At 35.5% G+C, this 18,956-nt stretch overlaps 1 protein-coding gene across 3 annotated transcripts in view; it reads right to left on the minus strand.

The window, feature by feature from the left end:
* Positions 1-18,956, minus strand: part of VWA8 (von Willebrand factor A domain containing 8) — a 364,128-nt gene that overhangs the window by 218,687 nt on the left and 126,485 nt on the right. For all 3 annotated transcript variants that reach the window (XR_016388682.1, XM_022574923.2, XM_022574922.2), the window contains exons 15-17: positions 15,173-15,341; positions 12,570-12,647; positions 8,356-8,471 (exon numbers count right to left, since the gene is read on the minus strand). Coding sequence is in view for 2 of the 3 variants with exons in the window: in XM_022574923.2 (XP_022430631.1) it covers positions 8,356-8,471; positions 12,570-12,647; positions 15,173-15,341 (363 nt within the window). In the remaining variant the exon portion in view is untranslated. The remainder of the gene's footprint in view (positions 1-8,355; positions 8,472-12,569; positions 12,648-15,172; positions 15,342-18,956) is intronic.

An 18,956-nucleotide genomic window follows, 5' to 3' on the forward strand; every position in this document is an offset into this window, starting at 1 on the left:
ACTACATAATGATCAAGGGATCAATCCAAGAAGAAGATACAACAATTGTAAATATTTATGCACCCAACAAAGGAGCACCTCAATACATAAGGCAAATAATAACAGCCATAAAAGGGAAAATCAACAGTAACACAATCACATTAGGGGACTTTAACACTCCACTTTTACCAATGGACAGATCATCCAAAATGAAAACAAATAAGGAAACGCAAGCTTTAAATGATACATTAAATAAGATGGACTTAATTGATATTTATAGTACATTCCGTCCAAAAATATCAGAATACACTTTCTTCTCAAGTGCTCATGGAACATTCTTCAGGACAGATCATATCTTGGGTAACAAATCAAGCCTTGGTAAATTTAAGAAAATTGAAATCATATCAAGTATCTTTTCCGACCACAACGCTATGAGACTAGATATCAATTACAGGAAAAAATCTGTAAAAAATACAAACACATGGAGGCTAAACAATACACTACTTAATAACCAAGAGATCACTGAAGAAATCAAAGAGGAAATCAAAAAATACCTAGAAACGAATGACAATGAAAACACGACGACCCAAAACCTATGGGATGCAGCAAAAGCAGTTCTAAGAGGGAAGTTTATAGCAATACATTCCTACCTTAAGAAACAAGAAACACCTCAAATAAACAACCTAACCTTACACCTAAAGCAATTAGAGAAAGAAGAGCAAAAAACCCCCAAAGTTAGCAGAAGGAAAGAAACCATAAAGATCAGATCAGAAATAAATGAAAACGAAATGAAGGAAATGATAGCAAAGATCAATAAAACTAAAAGGTGGTTCTTTGAGAAGATAAACAAAATTGATAAACCATTAGCCAGACTCATCAAGAAAAAAAGGGAGAAGACTCAAACCAATAGAATTAGAAATGAAAAAGGGGAGGTAACAAATGACACTGTAGAAATACAAAGGATCATGAGGCATTACTACAAGCAACTCTATGCCAATAAAATAGACAACCTGGAAGAAATGGACAAATTCTTAGAAATGCACAACCTTCCGAGACTGAACCAGGAAGAAATAGAAAACATAAACAGACCAATCACAAGCACTGAAATTGAGACTGATTAAAAATCTTCCAACAAACAAAAGACCAGGACCAGATGGCTTCACAGGAGAATTCTAACAAACAATTAGAGAAGAGCTAACACCTATCCTTCTCAAACTCTTCCAAAATATAGCAGACGAAGGAACACTCCCAAACTCATTCTACAAGGCCACCATCACCCTGATACCAAAACCAGACAAAGATGTCACAAAAACAGAAAACTACAGGCCAATATCACTGATGAACATAGATGCAAAAAGCCTCAACAAAATATTAGCAAACAGAATCCAACAGCACATGAAAAGGATCATACACCATGATCAAGTGGGGTTTATCCCAGGGATGCAAGGATTCTTCAATATATGCAAATAAATCAATGTGATACACCATATTAACAAATTGAAGGAGAAAAACCATATGATCATCTCAACAGATGCAGAGAAAGCTGTCGACAAAATTCAACACCCATTTATGATAAAAACGCTCCAGAAAGTAGGCATAGAGCAAACTTACCTCAACATAATAAAGGCCATATATGACAAACCCACAGCCAACATCATCCTCAGTGGTGAAAAACTGAAACCATTTCCACTAAGATCAGGAACAAGACGAGGTGGCCCACACTCACCACTATTATTCAACATAGTTTCGGAAGTTTTAGCCACAGAAATCAGAAAAGTAAAAGAAATAAAAGGAATCCAAATCAGAAAAGAAGAAGTAAAGTTGTCACTGTTTCCAGATGACATGATACTATACATAGAGAATCCTAAAGATGCTACCAGAAAACTACTAGAGCTAATCAATGAATTTGGTAAAGTACCAGGAGACAAAATTAATGCACAGAATCTCTGGCATTCCTATATACTAATGATGAAAAATATGAAAGTGAAATTAGGAAAACACTCCCATTTACCATTGCAACAAGAAGAATAAAACACCTAGGAATAAACCTCCCTAATGAGACAAAAGACCTGTATGCAGAAAATTATAAGTCACTGATGATAGAAGTTAAGGATGATACAAATAGATGGAGAGGTATACCATTTTTTTGGATTGCAAGAATCAACATTGTGAAAATGACTATACTACCCAAAGCAATCTACTGATTCAATGCAATCCCCATCAAACTACCAACGGCATTTTTCACAGAACTAGAGAAAAAAATTTCACAATTTGTACGGGAACACAAAACACCCTAAATAGCCAAAGCAATCTTAAGAAAGAAAAATGGAGCTGGAGGAATCAGGCTCCGGGAACTCAGACTATACTACAAAGCTACATTAATCAAGACAGTATGGTACTGGCACAAAAACAGAAATATAGGTCAATGGAACAGGATAGAAAGCCCAGAGATAAACCCACGCACATATGGTCACCTTATCTTTGATAAAGGAGGTAAGAATACAGAATGGAGAAAAGACAGCCTCTTCAATAAGTGCTCCTGGGAAAGTTGGACAGCTACATATAAAAGAATGAAATTAGAACACTCCCTAACACCATACACAAGAATAAACTCAAAATGGATTAAAGACCTAAATGTAAGGCCAGACACTATCAAACTCTTAGAGGAAAATATAGGCAGAACACTTTATGACATAAATTACAGCAAGATCCTATTTGACCCACCTCCTAGGGAAATGGAAATAAAAACAAAAATAAACAAATGGCACTTAATGAAACTTAAAAGCTTTTGCACAGCAAAGGAAACCATAAACAAGACGAAAAGACAACCTTCAGAATGGGAGAAAATATTTGCAAATGAAGCAACTGACAAAGGATTAATCTCCAAATTTACACATAGCTCATGCAGCTCAACATCAAAAGAACAAACAACCCAATCCAAAAATGGGGAGAACACCTAAATAGACGTTTCTCCAAAGAAGATATACAGATTGCCAACAAACACGTGAAAGAATGTTCAACATCATTAATCATTCAAGAAATGCAAATCAAAACTACAATGCGATACCATCTCACACCAGTCAGAATGGCCATCATCAAAAAATCTACAAACAATAAATGCTGGACAGGGTGTGGAGACAAGGGAACTCTCATACACTGCTGGTGGGAATGTAAATTGATACAGTCACTATGGAGAACAGTATGGAGGTTCCTTAAAAAACTAAAAATAGAACTACCATACGACCCAGCAATCCCACTACTGGGCATATACCCTGAGAGAACCATAATTCAAAAAGAGTCATGTACCACAATGTTCATTGCAGCTCTATTTACAATAGCCAGGACTTGGAATCAACCTAAGTGTCCATCGACAGATGAATGGATAAAGAAGATGTGGCACATATATACAATGGAATATTACTCAGCCATAAAAAGAAACGAAATTGAGTTATTTGTAGTGAGGTGGATGGACCTAGAGTCTGTCACACAGAGTGCGAAGTCAGAAAGAGAAAAACAAATACCGTACACTAACACATGTATATGGAATCTAAAAAAAAAGGAAAAAAATGGTCATGAAGAACCTAGGGGCAAGACGGGAATAAAGACGCAGACATACTAGAGAATGGGCTTGAGGACACAGGGAGGGGGAAGGGTAAGTTGCGACAAAATGAGAGAGTGGTAGTCTATACATGGACATATATACACTACCAAATGTAAAATAGATAGCTAGTGGGAAGCAGTCGCACAGCACAGGGAGATCAGCTCGGTGCTTTGTGACCAGCTAGACAGGTGGGATAGGGAGGGTGGGAGGGAGGGAGACACAAGAGGGAAGAGATATGGGGATATATGTATATGTATAACTGATTCACTTTGTTATAAAGCAGAAACTAGTACACCACTGTAAGTCAATTATACTCCAATAAAAATGTTAAAAAAAACCCACAAAAAACTGAACAGCAGTTTTTAAGCCAAAAATTCCTGAACAGTCTTTGCTGCAAATGAAATCATTCTTCAGGAAAACAAAAAATTCACACCCACAATAATCATTATACTCATTTAACACTGTGTATTAGTTCTAGCAGGCTTATAACTTAAAAAAATTAATCAGCTAATAACTTAAACAGTGGGAATTTTATATAGTTGTTATTCATCTTATGTCACAAGGGAATTTTGAAAAATACTGTATAGAAACTAAGTTTTTGTTGAATGGAAAATTTCCTCATAACCTCAATGTCAAAGGTAGTTAATCTATATTTCTGATTAAATTCTTATAACTCTGCCCCAAATTTCTATGCTAAGGGATCATCACCCCAAGATTTTCCAAAAGTAAATAATTTAATGTAATGCAAAATACTTGAATGGAGTAAAACTCTTTTTATAGGGATTTCTAGTTAACTCTTCCACAGAAAAGTAATTTTTGGAATACAGAATACCTGATATCTTCTTAACCTTCTAAGTTTTCTTTCTTTTGGCCTCTTAGGTTTTCAACTATCTAAAATGAATTACGCATCTAGCTCCAAGACTTGATGCACATATTATAGGCTATGAGAGGTGCTTAGGGAGCCATTCCCTCAGATGAAGAAATGTTCCAGTCAGAACTCAACTGGCATAAAGAATAAATAAATGAAAAATATTTTTAAAATTAAATTAACAACATAGAAGAGCCAAGCTAATATTTAATAAATTTAATGTTTAACAAATTTAGGCTAGAGAGTTTCTTTTGATTTTGTCTGCTTAATAATAGACTTCATGAATATAAATCATATTAAATTTTTGTTTCAAAATTTTCTATGAAATGTTTTTTGTTGTTCCTTCCTGCCATTGTGCTATCCTAAAGAGAAGGTTAATAAAAAGGCTTTTGACTCTGTAGCCTTGCTAAAGTCAACATATGATACATAAACAAGATAGCTGTTTTACTATTTGCAAAGGGTCATCGGGTGGTAACAAAATAGAATTTTACTGTGTTCAGTTGATAACACTGGAAAAATGTATTATTTGATTCAGTGAAATATGTGTATGAATATGGAAAGTATTTTTTAGTTTTTAAATAGTTTTAACCATGAACTACTTCAAGCATACAGAAAATTACAGTATATTAAGTATTCTATTCATCTCTCTCTATCCCAGAAGCTAACTCTACTCTGAAATTGGTGTATACCTTTCTTGTCCATATTTTTATTTTGCTGCATATGTGTGAGTAAAAAATATATTGCACTTTTATTGTATTTAAACTTTTATATAAATGGCATCATATACGAAATCTCCTCTTTCAAACTTTTGACTTGATGTTAAGTTGTCATGATCCATACCTGTTGATACATGTAGATCTATTTCATTTTAACTGCTGTATAGTACCTCATTATATGAATATGTCAGTTTATATATTCATTCCCTACTGATGGACTGATAGGTTGTTTCCCATTTTTCATTCTTACAAACAATGATGCAATGAACATTCTTCTACATGCTTCCTTATACGTACATGTAAATCTATCTCTAAGGTGATTATCAAGAAGTAGAATTGTCAATTCATAGAGTATTAATATATTAAGGCATAAAGATACTGTAAGATCATCCCCAAACTGACAAGACTTCCATCCCAACAGCATTCATGAAATTCCATTTCCTTCTGCTCATGGAAGATGCTATTTTTACAGGTAAAAATTGTAAAAGTATAAAATGATAGCTGATTATTGTTTTAAATGTCATTTTCCCTGATCAATAGTAAGTTGAGCATCTTTTCAAATGTTCGTTGGTTATCTGAATTAACTTTTCCTGCACATCTATTAATCCTTTTGCCATTTAGGGGGGATGCTTTTATCTCATTAATTTGTATACTTTATAGTTCCTGAATAGCAATCCTTTTGAGATTAGAAATCTTGTGAAACATCTCTTAGTTTGTGGCTTATAACTTGTAGAGTGGCTTACAGTGTTTTTGTCATATGCCTGGATTTTACATTTCTGTATGGGAATAAAGTGGATATTTTTTATTTTTAACCATTTTTCGACAAGTCCATCCATTCCCACACTAATTTATAATGCTACCTCTAACATATACTAAGTTCCCAGAAATATGTGGGGCTGTTTCAGGGCTCTGTAGTCTATTCTAATGGTCTATTTGTCTTTTCTAGCACCGATACCACACTTAAAATAAATATAACTTTATAATGGATCTTGATATCTGATGGAGAAAGCACAAACCACTTAAATCTTCCTCAAAATTTCTTTGGATATTATTGGCCCTTTATATTAATTTCGAGATCAGCTTGTCCAATTCAATATAACCTTGGTTGTATTTGACCAAATTATATCTACATATCAACTTGGGGGGGAAACAAACAGCCTGACAATACTTAATATTCCCTTTCATGAACATAGTACAGTTTCCCATTTCCCACAGCTATCTTTTATAGCTTTTAATAAAGATTTATGTTTTTCTCCATAAAAGCATTATATGTCACTCATTAGATTTATTCTTAGATGCTCAAAGCTTTCTATTATTATTTTGAATGGTATTGTTTTTAAAAATTAGACTTCCTTATTGATTTTTGCTGGAATATCACTGACTTGGGTGCATAAGTAATCTCATCATATTTTATTTGTTCTAATATGTAGTTTATATGTAGCTTCTTTTGAATTTTTTATGTAGCCAATCATATAATCTTTAGCCAATCTAAAAGTATAGAAAGGTGACATTCTTGTTTTGTTCCTAACTCTAAAGGGAATGAGCCAAGTATTTTACCATAAGAATGTTCGCTATAAAGTTTTAGGAGATACCCTTTATCAGATTAAAGAATTTCCCGTCCATTCATGGTTAACTAAGAATATTTTTGGCTTATTTTTGCTTTGGCTTGTTTTTAAGTTTGGCTGTTGAGTTTTATCCAATCCTTTTTACTGATTTATTTAAATGATATTCTTCTCAGTAATATGTTAATATGGTGAATTTTAAAAAAGAATAGTAAATCTTCACATTCTTGAGATAACTCCAAATTGCTCATAATTTATTTATATATATATAAATAAATTATATATATCATATAAATATATATGATATATATTTAGCTACAATTGGATTTCATTTAGGATTTTTGTACACATTCCATGAATTTGATTTATAATTTTCCTTTCAAACATTATTCTTGTCTGGTTTAGGTATCAAGATTACACTAGACTCAGAGTGAATTGCTTTGTTTTCACTGTTTGCTCTCTAGAATGGTCTCTAGAATGCTTTGTGTATGATTATTTCATTCATTCCAAAGTATTATTTTCCCTTAGGCTCTGAAACTGTTTGTATTACTTGGCATTGACTATTTACTTCTACTAATACACATCTATAACCAAGTTCTGACTAAGGAAACACTGGGTAGATAATGAATCTTTCTGTATATATTGGGTTGCCCAAAAAGAACGAATTTTTTGGCCAACCCAATGATTTTTTTCAGTTCATGAGCCTAAAAAGTAGGCAATTGAAGCATGTTTTTTTCTAATTTTCATTTGGAAGCCTAATATTAATCTACTTAAAAGAAAAGGAGAACCAACTTTATTATTTCTCATAATTATTAGCTATTCAAAGAAGTACCCCAAAGACACTGGAAACAAACCTCATTTTAGCCTCATTTCACCACAGAACAAATTCAAGTTGCAACATAAGGAGCTTACTTTAACTACAAGAAAAATTGTCCACTAAGCTGAAAACTTATAGAGGGCAGTTAGAGATCCTCCTAAGCTGAATATAGATTCTCTTTTAATTCCTTTAATATATCAAGGAATGAATGGACAACAGTTATAACCACCATAAAAATAATTACCAGATCATATGAAAAGAGTCTAAAAGAAATCTCCAGGTCTATCGGACATTGCTATTAATCTTTTCTTATTATTCTTTTAAAATAGTTTCATGCAAGTATGGTTCTGTAAGGAAATTATATAAGCTGATGCTTTATTAATAATTTCCAAACAAGTATGAAAAATATTAGTGTAGACTGAAAAGATGTTAGTTTTGTCAAATTTGGGCGACAGGACAGTACTACCAAGCATGGAAAGTTCCAGTGCAAATTTGGGAGGTGCTAAGTACTTAAGAGCACTTGCTCAGAAGACACATGAGCCAGTGTTCAAATATCAAACCTACTTTTACTTATTTACTACTGTCTGATTTGAGTAAGTGACTTAGTTTTCTCATCTATAAAAATCTCTTTAATTTATTACTATGCCTAAGTAAGGTAATATATGTTGTAAAAACTGAACACAAGGCTGAAATAGCTACATATTCAGACTGATACTTTTTCCAGACCTGTGAGTACAGACTATGAAACTTACATCACTGTTTTAGCAAAGACCCAGAAAGTTGAATTCAGTGAGAAATGAGAATACGGTTACCTGGAAAGACAGGCTTTAGTGACAGCACTGTGAAGATTTTCGTTAGGGTACTGTGACAGCCGACGAGAAATCCTCAACAGCTGTCTGGTAGAAAGGGATGCTGCCAATGACTGCGCCTACCAAAAGGCAAAGACAGGCTGTTAAGAGTCTTGTTTCAACTTGCTGAAAGTCCCTTTGGATGGGTATCATAGCAGAATTCATTATTCCTAAGGACAAGGCCAAACTTAAAATAAATATGTACTGTTAATGAATTACAAATAAAATAAACAGAAACCAATTTACACTTAAAACATCCTTAAAGACATTTTAAAAAATTCCATAAAAACTATTTATTAATTAAATTCAATTAAAGTACTGTGTATACATGTTTTTTTTGGGGTGGGGGGAGGAGGCTGGATGGAGGAAAGATGTTACATTGTACAGATTGAACCTGACTTACAAATAGCCCTTATGTACAATTAACCATTTGTTCATTTTTTTTTCCTGCTTACACAAAGCCAAACTGTTAAGATGGCCAGAAATGCTTACAGTTTTAAGTAAATCTATGACTTCTGAAATAGAAAAAAGGAGTTGTGGACAATTTAGCCTTCTGATCATAGAGGTGTCAACCAGTTGCCACTTGGGGGGCAGCTTACAGTTTGGAATCCTTCTCTGACACTGTCAGAATAATTTCCCTTTGTGTTCTTACTCTTCCCCAAATCCCATTAATAGAGCTGCTAGTATAGAACTCGGGACATGGTAAGTACCAAGGAATATTTGTTGACTTGAATTTGAAATTATCTTAGCAGGCAGCATAATGTAATAGTAAAGTTTATAAGCTTTGGAGTCAGACAAATCAGTCTTCCATTTATTAGCTGTGTGATTCTGGCAAGTTTCTTAATCTCTTGAAGCCCCAGTTTCCTCATGGTGCACATGGGCTCAGTAGTTGCAGCATGCAGGCCCTAGAGCACGCAAGCTTCAGTAATTGTGGTGCATGGGCTCAGTAGTTGCGGCACGCAGGCTCTAGAGTACGCAGGCTTCAGTAGTGGTGGCGCGTGGGCTCAGTAGTTGTGGCTTGCGGGCTTAGCTGCTCCACAGCATGTGGGATCTTCCCAGACCAGGGATTGAACCTGTGTCTCCTGCATTGGCAGGCGGATTCTTAACCACTGCGCAACCAGGGAAGTCCAGCAATTATTATTTAAAGTCAGCCTCTTCAAAATGAAAAAAATCTAACAGAGGAAGGGAACGGGACCTACACATTAGTAGGAATCTAATGCATCAGATTATTACTCGCCTAATGTCTAACTAAGATCAGCAGCATTAGAAGATAGTGGTTTTCACTGAAAATCAAGAGGAGAACTTCTGAAGTAAACTGGTCCACTGGTGGTGGTGGTGGGGAGGCACAGAAGAGACCAGGGTGAGATGTCACAGAGTCTGACAAGGGCAATAAAGTGGCCCTGAGCACCAGAGGAAACGGAGAAGGAGACTCTATTTAATTAACCGAGGATTCAGAATGGATGGTAGGAGGATGCCAAAACTACACTACGTTGTTTGTTCCTTTTATCACTTCGCTTAAGCCCATCTCTGTACATCCCAAGGAAGCAGAAAGTGAATTGGTTTCTCCTTTCTCGTGTATTTCACAGCTCCATGAGATGTTGGACCGCTGTTATTAGCATTATATTTCAGCTACAACATGAGTTAAACACTCCTTTGGGGACTAGATTAGGAGCATGACCACCGTTTATGACATATCCTTTTTTCTATTAAAAAACACATTCTAAGTTACAAAGAACTCAAAAGCAAAACATTTGATTCAGACTTCTTCAACAAATTTGCATTCTAGACATGGAGACAATATTTAAATATAAGAAAGCATAAACTGCAATTCAAAATAGCATATAATTTAATGCAAAAATAAGCGGAGCACTTGACAAAACGGCTACAGGGCCTTAAAATGTTCAAATGGGTAGCAGAAATGCTATGAACAAAGGCACGAAAGCAACAGGAACAGAAATACAAGCAGAATGTGAGGAAACCAGCCCAGCTTTACTAGAGGGTCCTGCTGGAAAGCTTGCTCCCTAATATCAAAGACCCGTAAATCACATTTTGAGGAGTTTGGCCCTTCTTCTAAAGGCAATAGGACTTAGTAACATGATTTTAGAAAGACTAAACTGGCAGGAATATACAAAGTAGTTTAAGGACAGAGAAAACTGAGACAGGAATCAGAAAGCGACTTCAGTTACCTACTTATAAAGAGAGAAAGTCCTACAGTAAGGTTACTGGCAATAAGAAGGGGGAGAAGGGATCGGACCAATGTTTCAAAGGACTTGGCAACTGATGGATATGAGAAAGAAGGACGGATGTGAGAAAGTAGGAAGAATTAAGGATAAGGTCATCTCAGCCACTATGATCGAAAGTATTGGAAGTTAAATATGATAGCAATTCTCATCTTAATATTTGAGACCATGAAAAATTCCTATTTTAATCATGGAAAATGTATGACAAATGACTCCAACCAGAAGATTCTTATGACAAGAGTCCTATTAAACCATACAGTAACTTTCCAGGTTACAAAATTCTAACCTAATTCCAAACATGACACTGAATTCAGGCTTCACATTTCATTCCAGTGATCAGTAAGGACTTCTCATGAGTTTAAAAAATATCACATCAGGGCATCCCTGGTGGCGCAGTGGTTGAGAGTCCGCCTGCCGATGCAGGGGACATGGGTTCGTGCCCCGGTCCGGGAGGATCCCACGTGCCGCGGAGCAGCTAGGCCCGTGAGCCATGGCCGCTGAGCCTGCGCGTCCGGAGCCTGTGCTCCGCAACAGGAGAGGCCACAACGGTGAGAGGCCCGCATACCGCAAAAAAAAAAAAAAGAAAAAAACAATACCACATCAGTTGATAATACCAAAATGCTTTGCAATAACATCCAGGACTAAATCAGAAAGAAGTTTAGCCACTTATGTGTTGAGTAAAGGGTTTGCTATTTCTGTTCTCACATTATTACCAAATGAAAATTGAGAATGTACTTTTAATTTAAAAATCCTAATGTACTTAACACTTATAATATCAAATTTCTAACTGCAGTTTTATCTTGCAAAAAAAGGGTGAGGATGTGAGCACATTCCCTTAGTTACCATGGTTATTCAGTTTAAGAGCACACCTCAAGGGTTTTTTTTTGGATTAACATGATTAATAATAGGAATTCAGCTTAAAAATATGAAAGGTCTTTTTAAAAATTATTAAAAATAAATTTTCTATTCTTCCTCTTATTTCTTTTATGAAAATGTAATGTTCTCTGAGAGAGAAAACTCCAGGGAAATCTACTAAGAAGTTAATAACTAATTAATTAATTTATTCATGCACTCAGCAAACATTTGTTAATTTTCTAGTATGTGCCAGGCACCAGGATGGGAATTAGCTGGTGCAAGGACGCTCTGACCCTCCTTTGTCCCCCTGAAAGCAGGAAACGAATCTACCATGAAACAGATACCCTCCCTGTACCAGGAGGGTAGAAAGCATCCTTATCACCAGAAATAGGAAATTTAGGACTGAGAAGGCTATATAAACAAACCTTGTTTCTTCTTCACTTAATTACTACCCCAAGCCCAAACTTCTTTGTGTTGTCAGTTCTTCAGAATTTTATTGTTTCTTTGACTAAAAGGTATAAAAGCTACTTGCTTTGGTCACTTTTTGAGTTTCAGATTTTTATGGGGCTTCTGCATGTACAAAATTAAATTTGTTGTTTTTCTCCTATTAAACTATCTCATGTCAGTTTAATTATTAGGCTAGCCAAAGGACCTAGAACAAAAGCAGGTAAAAGTTTCCTGCCCCTATAACATCCCAAAATGTAAATACAATCCGAAATAGAGAATCAATGAGGAAGAAGTTAGAAACTGAAGATAAAGTTGTAGGCATTAACACAGAGGTGATACTTGAAGCCATAAGAATGCATGAGATTGCTCGGCACAGGAGACAAGAGAGGTAGGCCCAAACCTCCTGGAATACCCAAGTACTCCCCTAAAGTTAAAAGTTGTTTTCTATGACACCGGCCATGAGGAGCTGGAAGAAATGTTAAAGTCATTGAAACAGTAAGATATATACATAGGAGAAAGCATAGCATAAGGGATAAATATATCAGCTTAAAAAATAGATTTTAAAGCACTGAACTCTGAGAATATAAAGCAGCATGTCAACAAGAGAAAATCCTATGGAAAATAACCCAGACTTACTGTTGGATCCTGTGTCTCTCTGAGTTTGTGTGTAAATGATAACAATTTGTCCAAAGCTTCCTGAGGCATATTTGGGACCTATTTTATAAGAGAATTAAGGAAAGAAAGAATAAATTGGGATATATGATCAATCAACCAGAAATTATGGCTACTTATCAAACAATATTAGAATTACAATTTTTGAAATCTCTGATTATAGGTATCATGTTTAACCTGTGGATAAATTTGCTTATTCATTTTCTCAGGAAACCCATCTACCTCTGCTTTCTCTTTAAGAATCAGGTAAAAAAGATGTGGTACATATATACAATTGAATACTCCTCAGCCACAAAAAAGAATGAAATAATAACGTTTGCAGCAACATGGATGAAACTAGAGATTACCATACTAAATGAAGTAAGTCAGAAAGAGAAAGACAAACACTGTATGAGATCACTTATATGTGGAATCTAAAATATGACACAAATGAACCTATCTATGAAACAGAAACAGAATCACAGACATAGAGAATAGACTTGCCAAAGGGGAGAAGGGTGGGAAAGGGATGGATTGGGAGTTTGGCATTAGCAGATGCAAACTGGCATATATAGAATGGATAAACAACAAAGTCCTTCTATATAGCACAGGGAACTATATTCAATATCCTCTGATAAACCATAATGAAAAAGAATGTGAAAAAGAATGTATATATATGTATAACTGAGTACCTTGCTGTACAGCAGTAATTAACACAATATTGTAAATCAACTATACTTCAATTAAAAAAAGAAAAAGAATCAGGTAATCAAAACCAGGCCACTCTTCATTTACAATTCCATCACCAGGACAAAACTGAAAGGAGCCTCTAACCAATTAAAAACTGGCATAGAGTGTACCCGTAAGAAACTTTTCATATATAATATCCTTTTTTGTTAGCTTCAACTCTAATTTAGGCACTTTTCTTACTGAAACCAAACTCCTTCATTTAGTAGTAATCTTATATCTATGTCTACTAAGAGATGTAAGGTATCCTTGTATAAAGGGCGGTTGCTCAAGCTGTCCATTTTTTCAAGGACTTTAAAACCACATACCTGGTGGGTGGGGAAAGGATGGATTGGGAGTTTGGGATTAGTAGATGCAAACTATTATACAGAAAATGGATAAACAACAAGGTCCTACTGTATAGCACAGGGAATTATATTCAATATCCTGTGATAAACCATAATGGAAAAGAACACGAAAAAGAATGTATATATATGCATTACTGAATCACTTTGCTGTACAGCAGAAATTAACACAACATTGTAAATCAACTATACTTCATTAAAATAAATAAATAAATAAAAACCAACCACATACCTGAGGGGCATGATCTATTTATCAATGAACTCTGAGGAACAGTTGCCCCAAAACATACACTGATTGCTTTTAAGTACACCAATTTTAAACTAATTAAATATGTATTTGTATTGAATAATAAATTTTTATATAAATAATAACAAGTTTAAAATTTTAATTTAAAAAGAGCAGGAGTTGTTACAACAATGACTGGTATCACGTGACTATTTCAGAAATAAACTGCTCAGGGTTTCTTTGGGCATTTAAGTAATTGGAACTTTTAAAATTTGAAGCTCTATTCAGTACATACTCATTTATTCTTTAAATCAATCCTGTGATGTAAGAAGTAGTATCATCCCCATCTTCAGATGAAGAGCCTACAGTTGAGTAATTTACCCGCGATCTAGAAGCTAATCAGTAGTGGATTTGACATTTAAAGGCAAGCGATTTGACTTTAAAGCCTATGCCCTTAACCACAACCATGCTCATAAGACCTAAAATTAATTCATTCATTCTGGTATTTCAAAGGGGATGAGCGCATTTATGCAAAAAGTTAATTATTAGTGATCTAGAATAGTACTGTCCAATAGAACTCTCTATGATGATGGCAATGTTCCTTATCTATGCTATCGGCCACTTGAAATAAGACTGAGAAACTGAATTTTTGAATTTGATTTAATGTGGCTAGTGCTACTCCACTGAATAGTGCAGCTCTAGAACTCCAAACGTGCTAAACACAGTGCTTGGTTAAGGCAGACACTGCAATAATAGTTTACATACACTACAAGCCACTAGACGACCAATTACTTAACTATAGGATATATTACAATCCCGAGGGGACCACTACTTAGTATTTTCTACAAAATCTAAGGAACTAAAATATATTTGGCCTCTCCTAATAGTAGGAACTTAAAATTTAGTCACCTTCGGCTGAATATAAAAGGAAAAGGAATCCCCAAACTGCTTCCACATGAGGAAAACGGAGAGATAGCCTAACATTCATGGTTCTCAAAGTGTGGTCCCCAGACCAGCAGCTGTCAGCATCACCTTTAGAAGTGCAAATTCTCATGTTCCATCCCAGAACCACCGACTTGGCAATCTGTCATTTAACAAGCCCTCCAGATGAGTCTGAAAAATGTTGACATCTGAGAACCATTTTATAAGGAAATCTGGAAATTAACAGTGAGAAAAAGCCCAAAATATCCAACTCTGCTCAAGCAGGTGTCACAAAGACCTTAAAAAGAGAACAGCTGAAGGCAACAGGCTAGAGCTGGCCTCACTCTTACCATTTCCTTAATCACTTGGATTTCTTCACTTTTGACAAGTGGTTTCATGTAATGGAAAAAGAACATGGTTAAGAATTCTGGTCCCAGCCACTGCTGTGCCGTGCTTCCAGTAACAGGGGGTTCTGCTAAGGCAATGATTCTGAAGGAGGGGTGGACAGGAAAAATCGATCTAAAAGGAAAAAAAAAATTTTCAAAACATAACCTTTTATGTTAGAAATTAGGTCATGGTAGCTAAAGCCTAGGCAATAATAAGGCTGTACTACAGTTAAAGCTATTATCCAAAGAACAAGCTTTGAAAAAACAAGTCAGGACACTCTAAAAACCTAAGATTAAAACAAAAGAAGAATCACCAACCATTAATATTTATGATGTACCACATGCACTGATGAAACTCCATCCCTGGTACAAACCACCATTTTGGATATGTTGTTATACTTACGATAAATTTTCTCCATAGTCCCTTGAAACATAACCCCAAACAGTCCATATTCATTTCATAGGTCCCCTGTGTTTATTCAAAATCTCCTGGCTTGCAAGGAACCCACTCTGCATCAACCATAGAAATACCAAGAAGTATGATTCAGGATAAGAAGACTTTTTATAATATAGAAAATTTAAGGAGCATAAGGGATTGGATTAAAATTAAACTTTGGATTGGCAATAAGAATACTTAGGTCTTAAAAAGGTAGAGAAAAGTGAACTTCTATATAATTCACTCTTTTGTCATTTTATAGGAAACAATATGATTTTTAAAGTAATCTCTTTGATAAATCTCTGCTAGGGAATCTGAGGATGTAAATATTCTAGGACACATAGAGGAATAAAATAAGACTTCCCATGCTTTGTGAAATGACTTGAGTAGTTTTTGAAGAAGGAGCTAGAAACCCTTTATCATGATCTAATCATGAATAATAGCCTCAGTTCTTATCAATTTTCAAAATTGCAGTGCAAATAGACTTTTTCAGGGTTATATCATCCTTGCTGAGAAAGGAGAGATGAAACTCAAACACTTGTGAAGATCTTCAGAAAAACAAAAATAAAGGGACCTAAATGGCGTTTCTTCATTGCCATTAACTATTGTGGTAGAACTCAAGTTATGTGATTGGGTAGTGAGAATATCAGGAGATAGGACATGTGCAGAGAGAATCAAATAAATACTCTGAAGATTACAGATAAGAAAAAGTCCTCCCAATAGAAAAGGTAGGTCCACTGAGTCCCTGACTACATGATCTGTAATCTTAGGGGGCGACAGCATAATTTGTAAGTCAGGGAAAAGCAAGTTTTAGAAATGGTCATATGAAAAGTCTGGATGAATTCCTAAAAGCTACCAAATACCATTTCATTTCTCTAGGTAGGAAAAAAAAAAAAAAAGACTTCTTTTTCCCAAGCACGGCACAGGGATGATCTGTTCAAAGGAGTTGTTCTAGGAAAAGAGGAAAGGACAACAACACAGATAATGCCTGAAAGTCCTGAGGATAACACGATCACTCATGAGTGCTAGTAATTAGACAGTCACCTAACAGAACCTGGACAGAGAAAATTCTATGATCTGAAAGCTAAAAGGAAAGGTTATTCCATTTTCCACTTCTGCTAAGTGATTTGCTATAATCCAGAAAAGTCTGCTTCATGGCCCAGCAACAGATGTTGGATTCATCCTTGATCCTCGTCTCTCCTAGCCGGGACAAAAGAAGGTGGCAGAGACAGAGCCTGCTTATTTGTGCTTTGTTCAAAAGTAAAGCTGCAAATGTAATTTTTCACTCAAGACAGTGAGGGATACTAAATTAGGGAATAAACAAAGCCAAAATCCAATAAGCAAGCCAAAAGAGGAAGTCCAATTTACACCTTAAACCAATAGGTCAGGAAAAGGTACCATAGCTGAGCTGTAAATTCAGGCCTAGAAGAACAATTAACATGAAAGCAAGCTAGGTGGTTTTAACTAATATAGGGGGATGGTTATTGCTTATGACATACATTGTCTGTGGCTTGCTTTCTGGTACTGACTCTAGCAGGGTACCCAAATGAGCTGGATAAAATTAAAGGGGAAAGGGGCTTCCCTGGTGGCGCAGTGGTTGAGAGTCCGCCTGCCGATGCAGGGGACACAAGTTCGTGCCCCGGTCCGGGAAGATCTCACATGCCGCGGAGCGGCTGGGCCCGTGAGCCACGGCCGCTGAGCCTGCGCGTCCGGAGCCTGTGCTCCGCAACGGGAGAGGCCACAACAGTGAGAGGCCCGCGTACCGCAAAAAAAAAACAAAAAAAATTAAAGGGGGCAGTTTGTTAGACAGCTGATGTTGACAGGCAGAGAAGTGTATGCTGACAATAAAAACAGCCATCAAACTACTGAATAACAGGATGAGAAGGATCTTTTTGTTTGTTAGGATCTCCGCAAAGGCTTCCTTACATATAAATAGGTCATACGGAAAGTCATTTCCTAATGAAGCTAGGTTCTCCAAGCCTGAAAGTTAGAGAGCAGAGTACGCCTGAGGATCAGCCATGTACTTTCAGGTGATCTGACATATTGGTGGGTAACACAAAGGCTGAAGCAGTGGTAAATAACTGAGAATTAGGAAATATGCACTATGAAAATTTAAAATCAAGGTTAACTTCAATTTTACTAGAATTTAACAACAAATAACAAATGAAACTAAAGATATGGATTAACCAGATAAACAGATATTATTTCATAAAGATTAAAAAATTTTAAAGCAAAAGATCTTGTACAAAGACTTAAAAAATTAAAATACTGCGGTCAATATGTTTGTTTGGGGGCATAGGTTTTTAGAGAGTAAAGTACTTTCCAATGCTTCTCTGCAACGAAAAGGAATGAATAACTGATATACAAAACAACATGGAATATCTCAAAATAATTATGTTGAGTGAAAGAAGACAGGTCCAAAAGAGTAATGTGTGTGATTCCATTTATATAAATCTCTAGAAAATACAAGTTATATAGAATAACAGGAAGCAGATTCCTAGGGGTAGAAGAAGAGAGTGAGAAGGGGAGAGAGGGATTAAAATAAAGGGGACCAAGGACACTTTGGGGATCGTAGATGTAGTCATTATATTGATTGTGGTGATGGTTTCATAGGTGTATAAAAAAGCCAAAAATTATCAAACCGTATACTTTAAATATGCAGTTTTTAATATGTCAATTATACCTCAACAGAGCTTTAATAAAACAAAAAATTCAATAAATTTCTATCTCTTGAAGGAAATTATATGCTACATTTTTGTCAAATGTGTTTATTAAGGAATTTGAAATAATAATATAGAAGGTTTTCATAAAGATATTAATCATGAACTGGAAGAGGATTTTGTAACTGGTCTTCCACACTATAATAGTAATGTTCCAACTCAGAACCTGGAGGTTATGCAGTCCTGTACACAGTCCATATTTCTCCTTTTTTGCAATGTAGCAAACTGCATGGACACACCTAACACATCTTTATACCACACAGTGTCTAGTGTGATGAAAGATAGATGAGAGATAGATAGATGGATGGATAGATAGATAGATAAATGTATTGCTGTTGTCAATAACCAGCACTGCAAGAAAATTTTTGAAGGCCTTTGGTGGCAAGGACAAAACAAAGATAAGTGATAAGAACTGAGAATAATGGTTTCCCCTTCAAAAGCAGAGCAGCTAGTCTAAATCTGGTCTTGAATGAATTTTTGAGAGAAGGTTCATTCTTGTATCAAATATGTGACACATTTGTGTATAAAAAAGACATAAGCAATACACACAATAATAAGTAATGAGATCCTTCAAAGGCACAGAGCTTAGAAC

This window comes from Delphinapterus leucas, chromosome 18 (genome assembly GCF_059928025.1).
Source record: "Delphinapterus leucas isolate spDelLeu-1000000601 "Yukka" chromosome 18, BTC_Dleu_Yukka2, whole genome shotgun sequence".
Lineage (NCBI taxonomy): Eukaryota > Metazoa > Chordata > Mammalia > Artiodactyla > Monodontidae > Delphinapterus > Delphinapterus leucas.